This window comes from Lissotriton helveticus, chromosome 10 (assembly GCF_964261635.1).
Source record: "Lissotriton helveticus chromosome 10, aLisHel1.1, whole genome shotgun sequence".
Taxonomy (NCBI): domain Eukaryota; kingdom Metazoa; phylum Chordata; class Amphibia; order Caudata; family Salamandridae; genus Lissotriton; species Lissotriton helveticus.
In genome coordinates this window covers 1,132,374,422-1,132,399,319 of record NC_136071.1, presented here as the reverse complement: position 1 = coordinate 1,132,399,319, position 24,898 = coordinate 1,132,374,422, and the positions used below count along the sequence as shown (strand labels likewise).

Here is a 24,898-nt window from a genome sequence, read left to right as displayed (position 1 = left end):
GACAACACGACTGCGATGCACTACTTAAGCAGGGAGGAACAAGATCTCCCTCCCTCTCTCAAGAAGCCCAGGAAATATGGGAATGGGCGCTAAAGCAAGCGATATCCATGACAGCAGAACATCTCCCAGGGGATCAAAACTTCGAAGCGGATGCTCTCAGCAGGCTCAAGTCATCTGCCACGAGTGGGAGTTAAACCAGAGGGTCCTAAACAACATTTTTCGAAGATGGGGGAAACCAACAGTAGACCTCTTCGCAACAGGGGAGAACAAGAAATGCCGGTTCTTCGCAAGCTGGCTTCCCCAGAGGGGGTCTTGGGGGAATGCTTTTTCTCTGATTCCCCTCCTGCCGCGAGTGCTTGAGAAGATCAAGAAAGAACCGTGCAGGCTGATCAAGATAGCCCCATGGTGGCCCAGACAACACTGGTTCACGGAGCTTCTGCTGCTGTCGGAAGTCCATCCGATTCGCCTCTGACCAATACCATCGCTTCTGACGATGTCCCAGGGACAAGTGCTCCATCCGTACCCGAAATCCTTGCGCTTAGCGGCCTTTCTCCTGAGCACTGTGAGTTTCAACATCTAAATATCTCAGAAGAATGTAAAAACATCCTCTCAAAAGCTAGGGCGGATAGTACAAACAAATCCTACAGGATGAAGTGGAAGAGATTTTGTCTCTGGTGTCAAAGAAACAAAATTCATCCTCTGACTGCGGCACCTCATGAAATTATCCTATACATCTTATGTTTAGCCAAGTCTGGATTGGCTCACGCATCTATAAAGGTGCATTTAGCCGCAATATCTCGCTACAGAAGGTCTGCCTCGGGTCCATCTTATGGTCCGCAAGGATCATCAAGCAATTTATGAAGGGATTGTTCAGAGTTTTTCCTCCAATAAAGCCTCCACCACCGTTTTGGCGACTAAACATAGTACTGTCACAATTAATGAAGCAGCCTTTCTAACCTATTCACAGGGCAGATCTTAAATTCCTATCATGGAAGGTGGAGCTTCTCATTGCTCTAACTTCAGCGAGACGAGAAAGGGAACTACAGGCTCTCACGATTCAAGATCCTTTTTTACAATTTAAAGAGGATTGGATGATTTTTAGGACTAATCCAAAATGTATTCCTAAAGTACCAACTGACTTTCATTTAAATGAACCGTTGGTTTTAAAACGCTTTTTTCCTCTACCAACAACAGCCGCGGAAAGTGTTTTGCATTCGCTGGACGTCCAACGATGTCTCAAATTCTATTTAAAAGAGACTAAGAGCTTTCGCAAGTCTTCACAGCTTTTCATCGCTTTCAGCGCACCCAGAAAAAGGCTTCCCTTTATCAAAACGTGGGATTGCCTGGTGGATTTCCAGTGCGATTGTCTATTGTCATAAAGCGACTGGAAAACCTCAACGCACGAGTTCGTGCCCATTCAACGCGAGCAGTGTCCACATCCACTGCGTTATTTGCAGGAGTGCCGATCCAGGATATCTGCAGGGCAGCAACCTAGACATCGACGCACACCTCGCCAGACACTACTGCTTGAAAGCAGCTGCAGAGACAGATGTGGCGGTGGGAGAAGCGGTGCTGAGAAACATCATCCAATAACGGTGAGCCCTCTTTACATCCCTCCGTCCTTTTCTCTTGATTGCAAAGGCACATTTTTATTTTGCTATGTATGGTTTATTCATGCTGTATTATATAATGATGGAGAAAAGAGAGCAAATGTGCTTTGTTATATCACTGCTCGCTATTCGGATTCAGGCATGCGACTCTGAAAGCTCCAATACTGGAGTAAGAAAACAAGTTACTTACCTGTAACTACTTCTCTAGTATTGAAAGCTTTCATAGATTCACATGCGACCCACCCTCCTCCCCTGAGAGGCTCACCTTGGAGTCAGCACGGAAAGTGTTTTATGCACAAATTCGCGAAAATCTGAGGAGCAAGAGGTTCTCTCAGGAGGGTTCTTGAGGGTGAGGAGCTCTGATTGGTTCAGAGAAAAGTTTGGTCCTTTTTACATAACAAGGGTTATGGGTTGCAAAAGGGAAATGGGCCTAGGCCTCTTTCAGTTTGCTATACTGCTAAGCATTGCTTTTTTATGTACCGGAGACTCCCGTCTCGACGATGGGGAATGATTCAGGCATGTGATTCTATGAAAGCTTCCAATACTGGAGAACTACAGTAACAGGTAAGTAACTTGATTTCAACTGTGACTTAAAATCCAACATTACTATTAAAGAGGGTTTTAAATTGCTGTTTGAGTGTAAAAATGACGTTCCTTCCTGTTCCCAAAGAAAAAGTATGACTTCTTAAATGTAAAAAGGTAACACGATGTTATCCAAGTAGGATTTTATTAAATTAACAGTTGATTAAAACCATTGCAATAGTGTCATCATAGCGCAGTTACCACGTTAAAAGCAAAAACTAAGAAAACCATCAAGTTTAAGTTTATGCAATATATATATATATATATATATATATATATGTGTGTGTGTATATATATATATATCTAACAATGCAATCTTGTAGATACCATTATAATCACGTAACAGGTTTCCAGAGCCAAGAATAACATTAATTAGTACAGTAATACTAGGACAGGGGGCGAAAAAAGTCGGTGATAAGTTTTTTGGGGGAGGAACTGGAAGGGCAGGGGCAAGAGAGGGTAAAAAGATTGTCCAGGAGTCTCACATACTTTCCAGACCTTGCAAGCACTTGAGTGTCTAAGGAAGTAAAGCAGAGGGCCGATGCCTCCCAACATGTTCTGATGCCCCATTTTAAATATAAGTGTTTTAAAAGAAGTCTTCTGGGAGCGTCAAGGGCGGGACAACAGCACAGAAGATGCAACCATGATTCAGACCTGTAGTTACACAGTCTGCAGGCCCCCTCCTCGCTTGTTGGAGCCCATCGATTGAAGGCAGTGAAGCGCAGACCTAAGAGACGCATGAACATTATGTTCTTCCAGGCTACTGCTTTCAGATTTTCCAATAGGTAAGATTGAGGTACCCCATGGAGGTATGAGCAGGATAGTTGATGTTTTTAGATCCTGGATGTCCATCCGGTAGGAAATTTGTCTGACCTGCTTACTGATAACCCTTTTCCAGACTGTGTATGGAATAGCGTCTGCGGTTAGTAATGAGTTGTCGATGTCTAGTGTTCTTATGGCCTTTATAATTTGACGATTCCACGGATTCCCAGAGCTGGCAAGAGTTTCTTTTAACCGGGCTTTTAGGGTGTTTGCGGCTTTTAGTGCCCTTATAAAAGTATTTCAGGGTATCATCCTCACAGAAAATAGATTCTTTGAAGGCCCAGCTCCAGCCGTAGTCTCGCCCTGTGGATGAAATTCGGAAGATGGAAGATTTTTTTAGAAATGAAAACTTGGGCGTGGTCGAGGCTAGCCGAGCATGCGCCAGGAAAGGCCTGATGCCCATAGTTTGAGTCGGGGAGAAGAGTGGCTTTAATCACCTTCAGAATGGGTTCTGCAGAAGGACTACTCGGGTACTGGTTGAGTCTGGTCAGAGAGTATGTTATTGCTCCAGCTCTTTTTCAAGGCGGTTAGGTGGACTGATGGTCTGGAAGACTCACTAAACCAGACACCCAGGTAATTGTATTTTGATGATGTTTTGATCTTTGCGGGCCCAATGTTCCACCTTAAGCTTTTCTTGTTCTTGCAACAGCCAAATATAAAAACCTTCGTCTTTTCCTGGTTGATTTTTAGAGCGTTAGCAGTATTATATTTGTGGAGCGTGCTTAAGGCTCGTTGGAGGCCAGATTTTGCCTGGTCCATTATAACAATATCGTCGTCCTATTGCAAAATGTGCAGGTTCGTTTATGCAAGGCCCAGTTTTGGCGGAAGGAGATTGCTTGTCTCCAGGAATCTTCCCAGATCGGTGTGTGTGTAAAGGTTGAACAAGAGGGGGGGCGAGAATGCAACCTCACAGCAGTATTGTTGAATCACATGCTAGAACCAATCTTCTTCACGGACCGCGTTCCCCCTGCTCTTATTGGAGGAACGAAGTTTGTTTATATGGTTCCAAAAATGGGTCATTTTTTTTTCCCTTTAACAGGGCAAATATTTTTAGCCAGTCATTCTGTTCTTTCTATCTCTTGGCTTCCCATGATGATTTTCTGTAGGCTTTCCGCAGTAAGGCCATATTATTAGCAGAATGCTCTGTGCCTTTTGATTTGTGCAGGCGCACAGCCCTCCTTAGGGCTCTTCTTTGGATGGCAAACACCGGGTCAAAAATCTGCTTCGGGCGATGCCTGGGGGGGGGGTCTGTGGTGAGCTTCAGGGCCTGTTAAGAGGTCTCGTCATTTGACAATGGCGTTGTCCCACCAGTGATGGATGTCTGTGGGAGCATTGTGCGTGAGGTTTGGAGTTGTTCCCATGAGCCAAGTGCCCACCTTATCAGAACCTGAAGCGTCCCATTTAATTTGTCTGACTAGAGTGTGGAATTTGACCTGCATTGAATGCCCCACTTCAGTTATTTCGGCAGCGGCAGGCACTTGCAGGTCCATTGTTACAGTCAAAGGGTTATAGTCGCTCTCGGTACGAGTGGGGATTTCCATCATGATTAATTTATTTGCCAGAGATGGTGATAAAAAAATGTAGTCAATGGTCGAAAGATTCTTAAATGTTGGCGACAGATGGACACCAGGATCCTGTTCCAATGTGATTTGCTTCGCAGAACTTAAATTGTAATTGGTTAAAGTGGTCATGCCTTCTTGCTCTTAAGTTTTGGTGACTGAATTGGGCATTGAAAACCAGGTCTCTGATGTTGAAATCTCCTAATAAAATTACTTCTGCTGAGGCGAATTCCAATAAAAGTTCTTCCAGATGTTTGTCCAATAGGACTGTTGCCATTGATTTTGATGTTTTAGCTATGTTGTGGTAACAGTCAATTAAGACCAAGGGAAAGGCCCTGCTTGAAGTTGAAAGACCGGTAATTAGTACAGTTTGCCCTGCCGTTAAATTCCGATAGATGGGAGTAGCTGCGATCCTGCACCTGTGTTTAATGAAAATGGAGAGGCCCCCAGAAGGTCTTCCATAGGATTTGGGCAGGGAGGCTGATTGAAAGAGTTCATAATAGCCGTGGAGAGCCGATGGAGATAGAGACCAAGTCTCTTGAAAACAAATGATATCACTTTTATTCAGATATTCCACTGCTGATTTGGATGAGAGGGTTGACTTTAACCCAGCCGCATTCTAAGAAGAAATGGTCAGTTTGTAGTCTGACCGTTTGGCTTCCCTGTTAGGAGTACTGCTGGGAGCATACGGTTGGAGGCTCTCGATGGAAGTACTCATAGCATCTGTGAGTATTGTGGGAGACAGGGAGACTGGATTTACAGCTCACCAGAGGTTGATTGTTATTACATGAAATGTTAGAGGTTATCCGCTTTTGAAGCGTCTGGAAGCCAAACATGGGTTGCACCCAGAGTCCCCTTCATTATGCTGATGTACGGCCTCACTGGATCATACTGAAGAAGAACATGGGGATATGTTTCTTGTAGGGGAACCCACAGTTCTATGCCCCAGTCTTCAAAGAGGCTGGCTTCCCCAAAAATTGCATCCCTTAGGGATTCTCAAGACCACATTGTAACAGTTGCATCCGAACCTCCTTTGCCTGGTATTGAGGCAAGCTTGACTGATGTAAGATCAGAAGAAGTAACCCCGGAAAGCGCCGGAACATGGTTGAATAAGCGGATTAGGTTGTTTCTATTAAGGATGTCGTGTGGGCCCTTGTGTACAAAGTGAGGAATAAAAACAAGTTCTGCGTCTTTTTCCGGACTTTGGTATTTCTGTCTCCCAGCTATTTTGGTTAGAGGCGCGGGAACCTTGAGATGTTGGGGTTGAACTTCAGATAGACAATTAGTAGGCCTTATAGAATTGAAAAATTAATTTACGATCTTTTTACTATCAGGACATGTAAAACTTAAAAACACATGTCCTACCTTATAAATACAATGCACCATGCCCTATGGGCTGTTTAGGGTTCACCCCGGGGGTGACTTATTTGTATTAGAGGAAGGTTTAGGCCTGGCAAAAGATTTATTTTTCTAGGTCAAAATGGCAGTTTAAAACTGCAATACAAGCTGCTCTGGCAGGCTTGAGATTTGTTTTAAAAGGCTTTTTTCAGTGGGTGTCACAGTGAGTGTTGCAGGCTCATTAGTAGTTTTTAATTTACAGGCCCTAGTTACCAGTGATACCATATATCAGAGACTTAAAAGTAAAGTAAATGTGCCAATTGGGTGTGATCCAATATTACCATGTTTAACGGAGAGAGCACTAGCACTTCAGCACTGTTTAACAGTGGTACGTGCACAGTCATAAAAGCCACAAAAATGGATTAATGAAACAGGAGGGGTAAAGCCAAAAGATTTGGACCAAGTCCCACACTTACCAGCTGTAGATCCTTAAAATCGGGCAAATAGTTTTTTAATAAATTGTTTAAAATGTTAGTGCTATACTTTTTGCTTCTGTCTCTAATTCACATCCCAAACACCGTAAGCATTTAGGAAGAATACTCTGGAACCTTATTGCAAAAGGTCATTTATTTGCGCCCCAAAGGTGCTATCGAACGGCTATTGATTTCGGAAAGGGTAGTGGGATTTTACTCCAGATATTTACTCAACCTGAAGGACGGCAGCTTCAGGCCAATTCGGTCTCTTTGCCACTGAATGTCTTTCGGCGAAAGGACAAATTCAATATGGGTCACAACCATTTTGTTTGCTGTGCTCCCCCACAACCTAAATTTGGCTCCCAGGTGAACACTAGTGATGGCATTGGCCAGGGGCCATCTTTGGAGGTTGGGGTGCATGTATTTTTGTACCTCAACAGCTGGCTTCTGAAATTGGGTTTGCCAGTATCAGGGGATGGTACACCTACACAACGGTTGGTCTCCGGACTTAGTTGGGATTCTTCTTAGAGCCTATATATCACCTAAGCATCACAAGAAGGATCCAGCTTAATGGGGCAATTCATGCAAATATTGCACTGAATCCTTTCCTCTACTGCAGTAAGTTTGAGACATTAAGGATATGATCCCAATGTTTCTGGATCTTGGGTCTTGGTGAGAGTGGCTCTGGGGTTTCTTGGTCTCTTGGACTTGTGCATCCTCCTCATTCTGAATGCTAAGTGGGACATGCTGCCACTGCAGTGAGAGTTCAAACCCAAGGAGCCAAGCATTAGAGTTACTGCTTCAAATCTAACCAGTTCTTAAGAGACTGCCCAAGATGTGGCAAAATGGCTGGTGGATGCCAGTTTGATCTGGGTTCGACCAATCTTGTGTCCCCACCCCTTATAGTTGTGACACACGTTGTTGCTGTATTGGGCCGCTCACCTGGGAGATGTAGCGATCAAAGGCATATGGTCTACTGCAGAGCACCAGCGCCATATCAACCTGGAGCTCTGTGCGATCTGTCTGTGTAAGCCACTGCAATATCCATCAGTAGAAGGGATGGGGAAGGCCTGTGGACTCATTCCATCAATGCCAATGCTGCCACTGTGGCTTTGGTGTGAGGATTGCCTGCATTAGATATCTACCAGGTTGTGACATGAGTGTTGGTGCATACACAAAACACTACTGCCTTGACAGACAGGTCCACCAGGAGGGTCACTTTTCCCACTTTGTTCTGCTGGATTTTTTGCTCTGAATCCAAGAGTGAAGAATCTGCAATTAGAGGTATTCATGTGAAGAATAACTATGTTACCTTTGGTAATGCAATTTCTGGCGGATACTCTTCATGTAACTGCAGATTCCACTTGCCTCCCTATTTTGTGGTTTAGCCTCTTTACCAGTCTTTTAAAGATCGCAAGTTAGAAATGAGCACATTGGCTCCCACAATTTGGTCTCTGCTCCATATCTGAGGGTGCAGAAGGTGAAAACTGCTTAAATTATGCACTGTGTGCACATGCACACCATACAAGTGTTGTTAGTTGGACAAATTGTACTTAACTCTGTTCCAAACACCTTCCACTTATGCTAGCAGGCGGTCACATTAAAACAATGGGTACTGCTGTTCAGTTTATACACAGCATGTGATCTGTATGCTGTAAATCTGAAAGAGACACGTTAGTATTAGATTCCTTACCTTAGAATATCCCCAGGCGTCAGACTGGATCCGGAAACTTTTGCGTAGCAGTACCCTTGCGCGTCGGTAGGCGTCGTCTGCGGCTCCGCGTCCGTCGTTGGCGCCTGTGATGACGTCGTCGGAGTACTTAGACGCCGCCTCCGCGTGCTGACGTCAGTTCTTCTTTTTTCCGCGCCAGCAAGCGCAGATCTGGAAAAAGCAGTAACCCTAGTCATTTTTTGACTAACTTTTTTGATCGCTTTTGATCGTTTCTCGAAGTCTTTCGACTCCGAACGGTGCCGTAGGGATGCCCGGCTTAAAGCACTGCGAGGATTGCGACCGCCTGATGTCGGTCACGGATCCTCACCACCTGTGTTTATCTTGTCTAGGCGTCGACCACGACGACAAGGCCTGCTCCGACTGCCGGGCCCTCTCTTCGAAAGCCAGGCGGGAGCGGTCCCGCAGGCGACTCGAACTCCGGCAGTCGGTCCCGTGCCGCGAGAGGTCTCGGTCCCATGGGAGGTTGAGGGACAGGTCGCGGGCTCGGAGCCACCACAGCTCCGAGAGTAGGCCGCAATCCTCGGGGTCGAAGTCGTCGTCAGGTAAGAGGCACAAGAAGTCCAAGCGGCGTCATCGATGCGGCCGGGGGTTCGGGTGACACCACCCACGTGGCTCCATCGGAGTCGCGGGCGCCGCGTCCAGCCCCATACCCTACGGTCCCTGGGCTAAACGCGTCGCAAGAGGAGATCGAGCGCTTCCTCATGGCCATGAGGAACCTCTCTCCTCCGACGGGCTCCGCGGCGCCTTCGGGCCCAGCGGACCTGACTGGGACCCCTAGCGGGTCGGGGTGTTCGGCCCCGACGCCGTCGGGTGCTGCGGCCCCGACGCCGCCTTCGGCCCGGCGCCGCAAGTTCCCGTTATCCCGGCGCCGAGGGGTTCAGTTGTTCCGGCGCAGGACGCCGCTGGACCTCCTTCGGGATCTGGTTCGTCGCCGGTGGACCTTACGACCTCCCCGGCGTCGGACCCTCAGGTGTCGCCTCCGGCGCCGTCCTCTGGCGGCGCCGTCCCCGGTTCCACCTTCGTTCCTGTTCAGACGTCGGAACGGCCCCGATGGGCGCCGCTACAGACGTCGTTTGGGGAGTTTCACTTCTATGAACAGGCCCCATTAGTTGAGAACCCTGAGTTTCAGGAGATGGGTGATGAAGAGAACTGGGAGGGGTCTGAGGACCCTCTGACCAGAGAGTGTCAGTCTCATGAGGACTGGGCAGGAGACCTTGGGGAGGCCAGTGGCCTGGACACCTCTCCAGACACTGGTTTTGTCTCCCCTCCTACCGTGGCTTCGGAGGAGGGGGCAACCTACAGTGTGGTGTTGATGAGGGCTGCCAAGGCCTTTGGCCTTGAGCTCCCCGTCGCGGCCGTGAGGACTAATCTCCTCACTGAGGTCCTTAAACCGCAGTCAAGCTCGGCTGAGCCTCTGCTGCCCTTTAATGAGGCCTTGACCGACTTTCTTCTGGGCACTTGGTCCAAGCCCGCTACGGATTCGCCCGTAGATAGGAACGTGGCCAGACGCCACCGCCCAGCCCCGGGCGACCCATGTTTCCTGTCCACCCACCCCATCCCCGAGAGCCTGGTCATCCAGGCCTCCAATTCCCAGTCCGCGTTCCCGTCGGCCCCGCCGGACAGGGAATCCAAGAGGTATGAGCAGTATGGTAAAAAGATCTTCTCATCCCTTAGTCTGGGTCTGCGGTCTTCCAACCCCGCATGCCTCTTGGGCCGTTACACCCACTCTCTGTGGGATACGGTCGCGGAAGTGCTGCCAGAGTGTCCGTTGGAGGTACGGGCCAAACTCGGCCAAGCCCTTGTGGAAGGCCGGGATGCAGCCAAATATTCCATCCGGTGTGGACTGGATACCACCGACTCGCTAGGTAGAGTGATGGCAACGACGGTGGCGGTCAGACGCCACGCCTGGCTGAGGTCCGCCAACTTTTCGGCAGATGTCCAGAACACACTCATGGACATGCCGTTCGATGGCCGTCGCCTCTTTGGCGACAAAGCAGACCATGCACTCGAGCGCTTTAAGGACTCCAGGGCTACGGCCAAGTCCTTGGGCCTCTCGGCCCCGCGCCAGCAATCGGCTGCTTTTCACTCCTTTCGTGGCCACGGAAGGGGTGCACCCACACGTGCCGCTAGCCACGCTCCGCAGGGCAATAGCCAACGCGGTGGCGGCCGTGGGAACCGCCGTACGGGCGGTAGGGGTCAACGGCGAGGTCAGTCCACACCTTCCCCCGCAGCATCCGCCTCACAACCCTCCTAGTCCGTGCTTTCAGGCCCATGTGACGCCAGTGAGGGGCAGGGTTCGCCATCACCACCTCCACTGGCGCACTGTCACTTCGGACAGGTGGGTGCTGCAAATCGTCCGAAGGGGCTACTCCCTCCCCTTCGAGGCGACTCCTCCAGCCATGCCACCGCAGAACCACCGTGTGTCGGGGGATCATTTGCGACTTCTGCAGGAGGAAGTTACGGCCCTCTTGGCCAAGGGGGCCATCGAGCGCGTTCCTGGGCCAGAAGTAGGGTGTGGTTGCTACTCCCACTACTTTCTGGTACCCAAGAAGGGCAAAGGGGGCCTGCGCCCGATCTTGGACCTACGGAACGTCAACGGCTTCCTCCGGAAGGAGAAGTTCAAAATGCTGACACTGGCTCAGGTCTTAGCTGCCCTGGACCCAGGAGACTGGATGGTAGCGTTGGACTTGCAGGACGCTTATTTCCACATCCCCGTCCTGCCGGCCCACCGGCGCTACCTGCGGTTCACGGTTGGCCACGAGCACTTTCAGTTTACCGTGCTCCCCTTCGGCCTTACCAGCGCCCCACGAGTGTTCACAAAGGTGATGGCGGTGGTCGCAGCTCATCTGCACAGGTTAGGGGTTTCAGTCTTCCCCTATCTCGACGACTGGTTGTTGAAGGCGGGCTCGCCCCAGACAGTCGTCAGCCACCTCCAGACTACGGCGGATCTCCTGCACCAGCTGGGGTTTTCCATCAATGTGCCAAAGTCACACCTGTGCCCCTCTCAGAAGCTCCTCTTCATCAGAGCGGTTCTAGACTCGGCGCAGTTTCGGGTTTATCCACCCGAACAGCGGGTCCGGGATATTCAGGCTCTGATTCCCATCTTTCGACCATTATCCCGGGTCTCGGTCAGGTTGATGCTGCGGCTTCTGGGGCTGATGGCCTCCTGCATCCTTCTGGTGCATCACGCCAGGTGGCGGATGCGGGCTCTGCAGTGGGACCTGAAGTTTCAGTGGGCCCAGCATCAGGGCAACCTGTCCGACCACGTCCTGATCTCGGAGGGCACTGCGAGACAGCTGCAGTGGTGGCTCACGGACCGCGATTGGGTCAGCGGCAGATCACTCTCCCTTCCCCAACCGGAGCACGAAGTTGTGACGGACGCGTCCCTCCTGGGCTGGGGAGGCCACATGGGAGAGGCGGAGATTAGAGGACTCTGGTCTCCGGCGGAGGCCCGGCTCCACATCAACCTGTTGGAGCTACGGGCGATTCGACTAGCACTGAAGGCATTCCTCCCTTCTGTTCGGGGGAGTGTAGTGCAGGTGTTCACGGACAACACCACCGCCATGTGGTACTGCAACAAACAGGGCGGGGTGGGGTCGTGGACCCTTTGCCAGGAGGCTCTTCACCTTTGGCAATGGCTGGAACGCCAGGGCGTGACCCTGGTGGCTCAACACCTGGTAGGTTCTCCGAACGCCAGGGCGGACGAGCTCAGCCGTCGGTGCATGATGGATCACGAATGGCGTCTGAACTCGGACGTGGCGCAAGGCCTCTTTCAGCAATGGGGAAAGCCTTGGCTAGATCTATTCGCCACCGAAGAGAACGCGCAATGTCATCGGTTCTGCGCGTTGGAATTTCCAAGGCGGCACTGGCTCGGAGACGCTTTTCGTCGAGTGGAGTTGCGGTCTGTTGTACGCCTTTCCACCTATACCACTTCTGCCCAGAGTGCTGAAGAAGATCAAGCGCGACCGGGCCCAAGTCATCCTTGTGGCTCTGGACTGGGCGAGAAGATACTGGTATCCAGAGCTACTCAGTATGTCAGTCGATCCCCCGGTTCGTCTGCCTCTTCGGGAGGACCTTCTGTCGCAGCAGCAGGGGACGGTCCTCCACCCGAACCTGTCCAGTCTCCACCTCCATGATTGGAGATTGAGCGGCGACAGTTGAGGCCATTTGACTTGCCTCCTAAAGTCTGTAACGTTATTCTGGCAGCCAGGCGTCCCTCCACAAAGTCGGTATACGCCTGCAGGTGGAACAGATTTGTGGCATGGTGCACAGCAAAGGCTGTGGATCCTCTTGCAGCCCCTCTTTCTGAGGTTCTTCTCTTCCTTCTTTCTCTTGACCAGCAGGGCTCTGCTCTGGGCACTATCAAGGGCTACCTTTCTGCCCTTTCAGCCTTTCTAAGGCTGCCTGATCAACCTTCTGTGTTCAAGTCCCCTATTGTAAATAGATTTCTTAAGGGCATCACACACACGTTTCCTCCTGTTCCGTTTGTGATGCCTCAGTGGGACTTGAACGTGGTTCTTACGTTTCTGATGCGCGCTCCCTTTGAGCCACTTCACAACTGTCCTCTTCGCCTTCTGACTTTGAAGACTGCTTTCCTGGTTGCCATCACCTCTGCCAGGAGAGTGAGTGAGCTCCAGGCCCTTTCTTGTACTCCTCCTTTCCTTTCTGTCCATCCTGACAAAGGGTGCTGCGTACTAAGCCTTCTTTCCTGCCCAAGTCTATCACCTTGCCTACCTTCTTTCCGCCACCGCATCCCTCTAAAGAGGAAGAGCGGCTCCACCGTCTGGACCCAAAACGTGCGCTCTCGTTTTATTTGGATCGCACACGCCAGTTCCGGGTGGATGACCAACTCTTTGTTGGTTACGTGGGCGCTAAGAAGGGGAAAGCGGTGCACAAGAGGACCATCTCCCGGTGGATCATCTTGTGTATTCAGGCATGCTACTCCTTGGCTAGGAAAGAGCCCCCTGCTGGATTGCGGGCTCATTCTACCCGAGCCACGGCAACTACCACTGCCCTGGGCAGGGGTGTGCCCTTACAGGACATCTGTCAGGCAGCTACGTGGGCATCGCTGCACACGTTTGCAAGACACTACTGCCTGGACAGCCAAGTCCGGAGGGATGGCTTCTTTGGCCGTTCCGTCCTCCAGGACTTTCTGGTGTGATTATTGGTTCGCAGACCCACCACCGGGGTTGGTATTGCTGGGGTATCTATTCTAAGGTAAGGAATCTAATACTAACGTGTCTCTTTCAGATGCACAAGTTACTACTTGTGTAACGATATATCTGTAAGAGACATTAGTTAGTATTAGATTCCTTACCGACCCACCCATCCTCCCCGTTCTGCGAACCAATATCTAGGGTTAGGGTTATCCCCTTTCAGGGCCCTAGTTTCAATGGCACCAGTGTTGGTTTTTAACATGGCTCTGCGTTTCTGGCGCGGAAAAGCTGTGTCTAAGAACTGACGTCAGCACGCGGAGGCAGCGTCTAAGTACTCCGACGACGTCATCGCGGCGCCCACGATGCCGACGACTGACGCGGAGCCGCAGACGACGCCTACCGACGCGCAAGGGTACTGCTACGCAAAAGTTTCCGGATCCAGTCTGACGCCTGGGGATATTCTAAGGTAAGGAATCTAATACTAACTAATGTCTCTTACAAATATATCGTTACACAAGTAGTAACTTGTGCATCAGGAAACTTAACTTGTCTAACAGTTTTCCTTCTTTAGCTGTAACTGCTCGTATACTCTGCTCACTGCACACAATCACAGTTAAAATTGTTTGAGAATACACAGATTTTTGTTAACTTTGATTTACCAATCACACCTACCCTTTGGAGAAAAATAGTTTGAGGCAGTGTTTTTGTGCAGGTGCAGTTTGGATTTAAGGGCAGTATGAGTAAAATTTAAACTCTTTGGGGTGGGGGGAGACTAGAGTCACAATCACGTCGGAGTGTGATTGGGATATATAGATATATAGATAGATAGATAGATAGATAGATATAGAGATAGATATAGATATAGATATAGATATATATATATATATATATATATATATATATATATCTATATATATCTATATCTATATCTATATCTATATCTATCTTTCAATAAATGAACCATGTATCCGGTTTCCACTGGGGATGTTTCTGGGAGATTTGAGCACAAGATGGCCACAAACTAATAACTGATACTTCCTATCAAGGAACTCACAGAGCTGTGTTCAGTGAGACTCTAAACAGGTCGTACTTCGCCGATTGCGAGATCTTATTTACTGTTCCTAGTTGAGAAATATTTCATTGTGAGCTTAGCAGCTGAAGTGGTCAGTGAATTAAGCTACCAATTCTTTGCTTTCTACCTAAGAATGGTACAGATAGGTGACTGTTTGCAACCGCTCCACCACTGTAACCCCTTCAGCTTTAGGCATGCTTTTATTTGTTAAAATTATTTTTACTTTCTTTTTAGGAAAGCGACTACTTTACGCCCCAAGGAGAGTTCCGGGTAGACAAAGCAGGTTCTCCAACTTTACTCAACTGTCTTATGTATAAAATGTCCTATTACAGATTTGGCGAAATGCAGGTAAGTGTCTATTGAAATTATTTGTTGGCTGCATTCATATTGGTTTCTTTTAACATTAAACATAATTCTGCTTCTTTCAGTAATACACTACTAGTGTTGGAATTGTTTCAGTACCCAAGAGCCTAAGTCATAAATTATTTCAAAATATTTTGAGTGGACAATGAAGGAAAGCCAACAAGGTTTCATAAGCTATACAGTATGCTCACATGTGTTATTCTTATCAAGAGTTTGAATCCTCGCCAGGCCTGCTTAACCTTTTACCTGTCCATCGTGAATACATGTTATTTATGATGCATTGGAACAGCAAAACTGCTTCTACAATGCAATTCTGCAGTTATAAGTATAGCACGGAAATCATTTGCTTGTACGTAGCCCCTTCTGGTGTTCATTTTCTGTTAAACTCCAAGATTTTTTTCCTTTTACAAATAATACTTTTTTTATACAATCTGCATGGTTTGTTAAATGTGTCATTGAATCACACCTTAATGTGTGTCAATTTCCACATGTTACCTTGTTTGTGAACTCCTTTGTAATCCTGCCTGGCGAGGATTTTGCATGGTATTCATTGGATTTAGGACGAGGGCGGTTGAATTTTAGTGTTTTACTGTGGCATAGCCCTAAATAGTTGAGGCTGGACATATGGGTGCCGGTGAATTGGTATACATGACAACTAGGAAAGGGCATGGCTTGAGAGACAGTCCTCCCCAAGGGGGACCATTCATAGATAGTGTATTTCTGTTTGATGGGCATGACGAAACCCAATCCAAATTGTGAGGCACTATTGAAAATCTGCCAAATACATTAACATGGGCAACATTGCACTTTGGTGGTTTTAAAGTATACTTCTAACTGCAGATTCTTCACCTAGGATCTAGTGAATTCTTCAGCAAGGCTCCCATGTCCTGGTAGGTGATGCCATGTGACTACACAACCATGCAAGCGACTGAGCAGAGCCGGATGTGTCGTCCGTACACAGTGAGATCAGTTGCTTTCTTTCTGCGCCTATGGGTGCAGATCTGGACAAATGAGCAGCTATCAATAGTGCAGCAGCACCAGGGCATAGTGGTGTACATTAGTGACAGGTTTTTTTACTGCAAAACTAGGGGGTAGCGCCGAGTTTCCTTCCTTGCATTAGGGCTTAGGAGACCCCTGCTATACCAATTAATCCAGAATTCTGCTCCCAACTTTTTTATCCTGTCATCAAAATATTTTTCAATGTGCTATGGAACAATGCCTCCATGACAGCAACAGGATACCAACTGTCTTGAAAAGCAGGAAGCAGTTATTGGTCATGGCCCCACATTACGTGTTTGCGGTGCCTATTCTGTGTGATGCATGCCCTTTTGCATCCCAAGGCGGTTTGTCACTCAAAGGTGAAATGCAACATCATCAAGCACAATAAAAGTTCACGGTCGAAGCATAAGTCCTGCTCCAACCCCATCCTTCCACTATCATCACACAAACACTGATAGTGTATCCAGAAGCCAATCTCAGATCCTGAACCAACAGCTGCCCAATCAAGGCCTGTCATGCTATGAAGTTACAAAAGCATAACTATTGGTAATAAAGCTTGATTCAAATGCTGGTACCAGCAGAGGGTTCACACAGTTTTTGGTTCTTATTCAGACTCAATGCAAGAAGCAGCAAATGTTCCTCTTAGACACTGGTGAGGAGGCAGGGGAATAGATTTCTCCCCTGCTCCCCCTTGCCCACCCTCATTAGACTGCCATTTAATCAACCCCTACTGATGCCCTTCTGGCTGTGAGGTCTAAGCCATGCTCATGCTTACATGTCATTGGACCTGTGGCTAGAAGACAGACCCACGACGGTGACCCGGACTTTCTAAGTAAGCACACTAAAACGGAGAGCCACTACAGCAAAGCTGACCCCCGCGCCTTGAGACCCTCATGGGCGAGTAGCACACTTTACAAGCCCCTGATTGATTGGAGAGCCTAATTGTAAGTAAGATTAACACCAGTTCCATTCCGACCAATCCTACAGATAAAGAATCAAAGAGAATTGATGCTTTCGGAAACAGAATGTTTCCTTCAGCCAGTCTAGCTCTCAGATCTCTTCTGTTTTACTTACTGACCATCCTAGAGTACCTTAGGGTTCCACTACGCCACACTGTATGAGATGGTCCAGGTGCGGGCAATTATGTATCTATTTGTTTGTTCTGGACACTACAGACTGCATTTCCAGATCTTTTGGCACCAGTGTTGTGCTCAGGAGGCCTGCCTGGATGTAATCAACAGTTTTCGATAGGCATGTAAGCGTCCTTAATAAACAAACTCTTCAGCTCTAGACTTTGATCGGGAAACCAAATTTGGTTCTAGAACAGGTGAACCACAGTCATACAATGGCATGATCTCTGTGGCTATTGACACCAGCTAATCCATTTCTCCACCAATAAAGCAGGCTATTCAAATTGGCTAGCTTACAGACAATGGCAACTTTCTCACCGTGTACTGCAACAGCCGCCCCATACTTTTAAGGCCACCACAGTGGCAGGAACACGTTCCATCTGGCGAAGGCAGCAATCCTTCAATTATTCCTTCATGCTGCAGCTGTTACAAGCTGCTGTAGTCTGCTCTCTCGGGCTCCTGCCTGGCTGATAGGAGACTGAATACAATCTTGTCTATGCCTTGGATGGAGACTGTGGAACATAGACTACCTCATAAACCTTAGATGTTTTGCCACAGAGGGCAGCAATTCTAAGCCAGCCTTTTAAGTTGGATATTAGGCCCTCCATTCATGAACAGATTGTGTTGCAAGCTGCCTTACAGGTTTAGTGAGGGTTTTAGCATAAACCTGCAATAACAGTCCAGCAGTGTTGGTAGGCTGCAGCTCATTCTTCCCCATGAAGCTGTCCAGTTGTGCCCAGTGCATCTAAGCCCCATGAGAATCTCTAAAAACGTAGGATGTTGGTGTCCTGTTCCTCATGTTCCGCATCGCTATCGCACTGGACAGGCGACAGGAGACCGGTCGCGGCGTATTGCCAAAATAAACGATGGACTACAAAAACGGCCGCAGAGGGAACTACAAGTCCCGTGAGTCTAGGTGCCGCGCATGCGTGAACATCCGTGACGCATAAAACAGTGGCGGAGCCGGGAGAACGCATCGGATATTGAAGAATGCCGAAGAAAAGACGCCGGGAAGGTAAGGGGCTCGCGTTCCCTATTCTCTGTATTCATCCGATAGCGGACCCGTTGGAGCCTTAGTTCTTAGTTTTGCCGCGTTTGCACATCTAGCCCCGGAGAGGACGAAACAGACTCCGCGTTGTACACGCACCCTATTCTCCGAAAGTAATTGACTGACAGTAGCGCGCTGAAACGCCTTCCGAACCAACACGCCAGTGAGAGCATAGAGCAGCAGCTCACTACCCCTGCGCAATCACGGACACCAAACCCCAGAGGGGGTTAGACTGAGTCGTGCTGTTGCTCATAGGCCTCCTCACGCAAACTAAGCTCTGGCAAGGACAAGAATTGATATAGCTAACTCTATGGGCGTAGGACGATTCTAATGCCTGAATAACGACAGTCTTGGTGCTTACTTAACCAGGACTTACTGTACCCCACGTTGGAAGGTGCTGGGACCAGCATCACTGCGGGGGACGGTTCAAGAACAACTGGCTAGTTGTTCAAGGGTCGAGTGGCATTGTCGGCCACTGCTTAGCACAGTGCCCTCCGTTGGGGAGTGTCCGGACGACACTCATGCGGAGGACGGTTCAGACTACAACCATAGTTTACATGAGTGGTGTAACTCATTGTTTTACCTGAATCTGTATTGTAGCTCTTTGAGAGTATACAAACCTGACCCAAATCATCCTAGCCTGCGACTGAGTTCTTCTGCTATAGTACTAGTAGTAGCGTTGCGTCACCATCCAATCCTGTGGGCTAACAGGGTTTACAAAATATCCGAGCTTATTCCATAAACTGCCTCCCGGTTGGATTGTGACTCATGGCCGAGATGGACGACGTTTTAACAGCTTTGCTGGCTGTACAGAACGAATTAGCAGCGTCCAGGCTGGAAACCGCAGACATAAGAGCAAGAATGGAACATCTCCAAAGGAATCCATTCAACGCCGGACCACCCCCGGTAACGCAACAAACCGCAGTAACGGTGGAGATGCCGGTGTCCATACCGCTAGCCACGCCGGAACGGTACAGCGGAGATCCAAGCACCGTTCAGGTGTTCTTGACTCAAGTAGCCCTGCACTTCTCATGCAAACCACGTTCCTTCCCCACCAACCAGGCGAGAGTCGCCTTTCTGATATCCTATCTAGCGGGAAACGCAGCCCAGTGGGCAGTACCGTTAGTAGGCAGAGATGACCCGCTTATTCACGATTGGGATACCTTCCAAGAAGAATTCATAAAGGTGTTTGACAGGAGGGCTGATTCTTACACAGCGGACAGAGAACTGCTAGAACTACGACAAGGCAGCTCTGGATTGGTTCACTACATGAACGCCTTCCGACGATTGGTGTCTGAAACGAAGTGGCCTAACAAAAAGAGAGCGGCTCTCTTCCATCAAGGCCTCAGCGAGGAGTTAAAGGATGTGGTAGCACAGATCGACCCGCAACCGGCCACATGTGAAGACCTCATCGGCTTGGTCCTTCGCCTAGACCATAGACTGGGAGAACGCAAGGGAGACCATAAGAAAAAGGACAAACCCCTACAGGTGCAAGGACCGTCTGGGGCCTCCGATGCAACGACGAACCCACGGATGTAGGAGCTATCCGAGCCAGCTTAACATCCGCAGAAAAGGAATCAAGACGCAAACAAGGCCTTTGCCTTTATTGCGGGAAGAAAGGACACTTCGTGAGGGAATGCCCGGCCAAACCGAAAACAAAACATTTTCGGTCAGCACGGTTGACAACCGCTGCCGTCGACGGGGTGGCGGAAAACTGGAGGACTCCAGGAAGAAAAAAGGGGATTCTAGGAGTCGGTTGTTTTGTCTCTTCCATGCACATGAGGGTGCCTCCAACACAGAAACATTTGTTCATACCCATACGCCTCAAGGTGAGGGAAGCATGGGTCTCGGTGGATGCTATGGTGGACTCGTGGGCCACGGGGCTCTTCATGGATGTTGAGAAGGCCAAGGATCTGCGCATCGTCCTCACCCAGAAGGAGACTCCAGAGAATGTTTACGCTGTGGATGGGCGTAGTTTGGACTCAGGGCCCATACGACAACACACCGGAAGGGTGCTGGCAAGGTACGGAAAAGAACACGTAGAAACCATCAACTTCAACATCATACAATCCCCCCAGTACGGAGTAATCCTAGGGCTACCTTGGCTACAGAAACACAGCCCATCAATAGATTGGGAACAACAAGAGGTCTACATGAGTTACGCCTATTGCATAGATCATTGCGGAGTGTCAATCAAGCAACCTGAAAATCCGTGGGGCGGACCATACACGGTAGCCACAGCAGCGTAACACTTCCCGAGGTCTACCAGCCCTATGTCGATGTGTTCGATGACGCGCAGTCCGAAGTACTGCCCCCACATCGGGTGTACGACTGTCAAATCGACCTGGTCCCGGGTGCGAGCGTGCCGAGTCGACGGCTATACGCGTTATCGGAACTCGAGAACTTGCACTTGCGCTCATACCTGGACAACATGCTGAGTTTAGGTTTCATTCGCCCGTCCAAATCCCCAGCAGCTTCTCCCCTGTTTTTCATCCCCAAGGCCAACGGGGAACTCCGCGCTTGTGTAGACTTCAGAGCCCTCAACGCCATCACCGTAAAGAACAGATACCCACTGCCCCTAATCAACGTATTGTTAGAGCAGGTGAAAACAGCTAAGATATACACCAAGCTTGACCTAAAAGGAGCTTACCACCTGGTGCGTATGAGGTCGGGGGACGAGTGGAAGACTGCGTTTAAGACGCGGTTCGGGTTATAAGAATATATGGTGATGCCCTTCGGGCTCTGTAACGCCCCTGCGGCGTTCCAGTTCCTCTTGAACGACGTGTTGCACGAGCTCCTGGACGTCTTTGTAGTGGTCTACATAGACGACATCCTGGTGTATTCGGACAGTGAAACAGAACATGTAAGCCATGTGTTCACCGTGTTGCGCATTCTCAGAGAGAACATGCTGTATTGCAAGCTCAGCAAGTGCGACTTCCATGTCACATCTGTGGAGTTTTTAGGAGTCATGTTGAGCCCGGATGGCAGACAGAAAAGTCAAGGCCACCCCCTTTTGTACCGCTTTTGGCCGCCATAAGTGTGGCCGGGTATGCTCAGACGTGAGTCCCTTGCTCACTTTGCCACTGGATTCAAGCAAGCCGGGCTGAAGACGGCTGGAATGCCAGAAACCGGTCCTCGGAGGCTTGTTTCCGGTCCAGGGAAGACCTGGCTTGGCAGTTCGGGCTGGACTGTTCCCATGAGGCACAGGGTCAGACTGATTTGCATATAGCCATGTCTGAACTGGGGTGGCAGAGTGGGCTAAAGAACGGTGCTGGATTAAACCCAGATCTTTTGACTGGGTGTGAGTGTTTGATTCAGACGCTCCGTCCATCACCACCCCCTTTTGTACCGCATAAAGGATTGGCAGCCCCCTCGGAACGTCAAGGAAGTGCAGAGTTTCATTGGCTTTGCCAATTTCTATCGGCGTTTCATCGAGGGGTTTTCAGGACTGGTGGCCCCTATCACACACCTGCTGCGGAAATCACAGATGTTTGCTTGGACCCAAGAGGCGGGAGAAGCCTTCTCTGCCCTGAAAAGAGCGTTCGGCACCGCTCCAGTGTTGGCTCACCCGAATCCGGACTTGCCATTCGTTGTCGAAGCGGATGCATCAGACATGGCAATTGGGGCCATTCTGTCTCAGAGAGACGAGAGTACGAGAGTGCTTCATCCGATGGCGTGTATGTCTAGGAAGCTGGCGGAGAGGAATTACCACATAGCCGAAAAGGAGCTGCTGGCGATCAAGGACGCTTTTTCGGAGTGGAGGCACCTCCTGATGGGGGCTAGGCACGTGGTATCTGTGTTCACGGATCATCGAAACCTCCAATTCATGACTGCTGCAAGACACCTCTCACCGAGGCAAATGAGGTGGATGCTGTTCTTTTCAGGATTTGACCATAGTTTACATGAGTGGTGTAACTCATTGTTTTACCTGAATCTGTATTGTAGCTCTTTGAGAGTATATAAACCTGACCCAAATCATCCTAGCCTGCGACTGAGTTCTTCTGCTATAGCACTAGTAGTAGCGTTGCGTCAACATCCAATCCTGTGGGCTAACAGGGTTTACAGTTGGCCATCTGCATGCCCTACTGCTCCAACAGAGCACTTGTACCTTGCGGCAGGAGTAACAGATTGCCTTCTCCTGTAGCAGTACTAGGGGCTGGGTCCTGGAGCACTGCAACCATGCAGCAAGTTTAGACCGCTGAAGGTCACGCTCCTAGAATGAACACTGGCCCAATTCCTGTCCGCTCTTGATACAGACTGGGTGGAATCCTTGGACTTGTAGGACACACATTTCCATATATCGATCCTGTAGTCCCATAGACATTACATGCAGTTCATGGTAGACTAGAATACTTTGAATTTACTGTGTTCCTCTTTGGCCTTCTTCCCCTTGAGTGCTCACAAAAGTGAGGGTGTTAGTCACTTCCCATATTTGGTGTGGGCTGGGGGAGGGTGTGGGCGCTTAATGGAATCCCTTTAAGATAGTTCAGGTGTGACAGGTGCTCAATGGTGAAACTCAACAATGTCAGAAGGTTGTCCCATGTCCAAAGAAGGTCGAGGATTTAACTCACAGCTTTCCTCTGCTAGCCGGTTTGCGAGGTATGAAAAGATATTTGGACACAGGACAATCATTTCTAGACATACAAAGCACTAACAATGTTAATATGAAATATCATACATTGTATTTACCACAGTGTATCTGGGCAAATTGTGTGCCAGTCAGTGTGCTCCCTCCCACCTTTTGCAATTTACTCCTTGCTGAGTTATTGGGCTAACAAGCTCATTGGGATGCTTCTACACTCAGGATTTGTACGGAAACCTGAGTAGACTGGTGGCAGCATTGCCAGCACCCCCAAAGTTCAAGGGTTACTCTCTTACTGAAGGACAAATATCCTGAAAGCACTTGCTTCACCAATGATGGTGAACACTAAAAATGTTCAACTTATTTGAGTTTTATCATGCATTGTATTTACCACAATACATCTGAGCAAATTGTGTGCTGGTATGTCAGGCAGTGTTCTCTCTCACCCCTTTTAAGATCTTGGTGATCAGCCCTGGGTTTCAGTGAGGACAACGCTAAGGTTTCTTGGTTTCCTGGCCTTGTGTTCTCCTCATTCCGAACGTCATGTGGCACATGCAGTGGACCCTCAGATCCCAGAGTCCCATCATCGGGGCTCTCTCTCGGACTCCTTTCAGATCTCAAAGATGATGGTGCAGGATCTGCAGTGGTGGCTGGGAGACACCAACCGGACGTCCGGCAGGCCACTCTCCCTTTTCCCACCCAGAGTTCACAGTAGTGCTTCTGAGTTGAAGCGGACAAGGGAGAATGATCAGGGATCCGTGGTCTCAGTCAGGGAGCTTGCTCCATATTCATTTTCTAGTGGTCCATCTGCCCCTAAAAGCTTTTCTTCGACCAGTCAATGAGGGGCTGGTGCAGGTCTCAAGAATAATGTGACTGTGAGTAGTGTAATAGGATGGGCAAAGTGGGGTCCTGGATTTTGTGCCAGGAGTTGCTATGCCTCTGGAGGTGGCTGAACTAGCAGAACATCCTAGTGTTCACCGCCACCTAGTGCGATCCATGAATGCCAGAGCAGGCCAACTGAGCAGGCATGTCTCGTGGACCATGAGTGACTTTTCCACTCTAGAATGATGCAGGGCATCTTTGATCACTGGGGTACACCATGGAGAGACCTGTGCGTCACTGCAGAGAACACAGTGTTCACAAATGTGCGAGTTGAAGTTTCCTCCAAAGCACTTTTTAGAAGACAGTTTCTTGCGACTCCTGTGCCTCCGGCCTGTGGGTCCTCCTGAGGGTCTTCTTTGGTTCCAGTGGGCTCCCCTGCTTGCTCGGGCCCTGCTCTGACTGACCTGCTTGTGGTGACTCACTTGGACCTTGCTGGTACCGACACTACACCTTTTTCGTCGACTGCGTTGTTTGCTGCTTCCAAGGCATGTTGGTGTGCCTGCCGGACACTGACTCCTGACGTGGGACAGCTCGTAAACGGCTCCTGGTCCGTACAACTGCACTTACAAGGGCACCGTCAACCTCTCCTGCATCTCAGACATCGGTGAGAATTAGTCTTCTGTGCCTCCTAGTCACTCCTGAGTGGCATGGACTCTGTCCCCTCTGCCTGCAGGTTCTTCTCACCTTGAATCCACCTTTGGGTTCCAACGGACTCCTTCGTTGTTTTCTCCAGCAGCATCTTTCCTGAAGTACTCCATTGTGATCTACTGTGGTTTCCAATGTCACTTGAAGCCTATGCACCCGCCTTCCCTGGTGTAGGTATCCTGGTTCCTGGAGTATCCACAGGTTGGGTGACTCTCCAACCTTCTATCTTCAACAGGGTGTCTTCAGGGTCTGTTGGAAAGGGTCCTCTTTCTTTAAAACGGCAATCCTGACTTACCCATTGACTAACATTGAGCACGTGGTAGTGTTCCCACTCTGAACATGACCTCCGTGGGGGTTCCTAGATACTCGCCTTGGGTGGTTCCTTTGGTCCCCGGCGTCTTGTGGGTCCACTCTGGTCTTGAGTCGTGATTCGCATTTCACTATTTTGGTATATGGTTTGGTCTCCCCGGGAGACCATTGTGTATTTGTGCTACTTACGTGCTCTATTTCCTACGTATTGTGTGTATTGTGTTTATATCTCCGGGTAGCAGATAATACAACGTGTTAGTGAATGTTGGTAATAAAATACCTATTTTTATAACTACACTGTGTGAATATTGATGTAGCCAACACTGGCTTTAGACAATTGGCAGGCGCTTCCGGGCTCAGACGTCCGGGATGGCTGAAGGTAACCATTTTAAGACTGGAGGATATGGCTTTCGATGGGGGTTCCTATTCTGAAAGCATATCAATGAAGCATTCTTGGCGATCAAGACTGATACGGATACTGTAAAATCGTTGGGCCCATTACAATACATAAAGGTACCATTTAGAGGTGCTAGAGGAAGATGCTTTAAGTCTTACTAGGTGAGGTTACCAGAAAGCTCAACAGTATGAGCCCTATC

The 24,898-nt window shown here is 49.1% G+C and overlaps 1 protein-coding gene across 1 annotated transcript in view; it reads left to right on the top strand.

Moving 5' to 3' along the window:
- Positions 1 to 24,898, top strand: part of STT3B (STT3 oligosaccharyltransferase complex catalytic subunit B) — a 347,362-nt gene that overhangs the window by 257,935 nt on the left and 64,529 nt on the right. Inside the window, exon 14 of the mRNA XM_078663938.1 lies at positions 14,579 to 14,692. Coding sequence (XP_078520064.1) covers positions 14,579 to 14,692 — 114 coding nt within the window. The remainder of the gene's footprint in view (positions 1 to 14,578; positions 14,693 to 24,898) is intronic.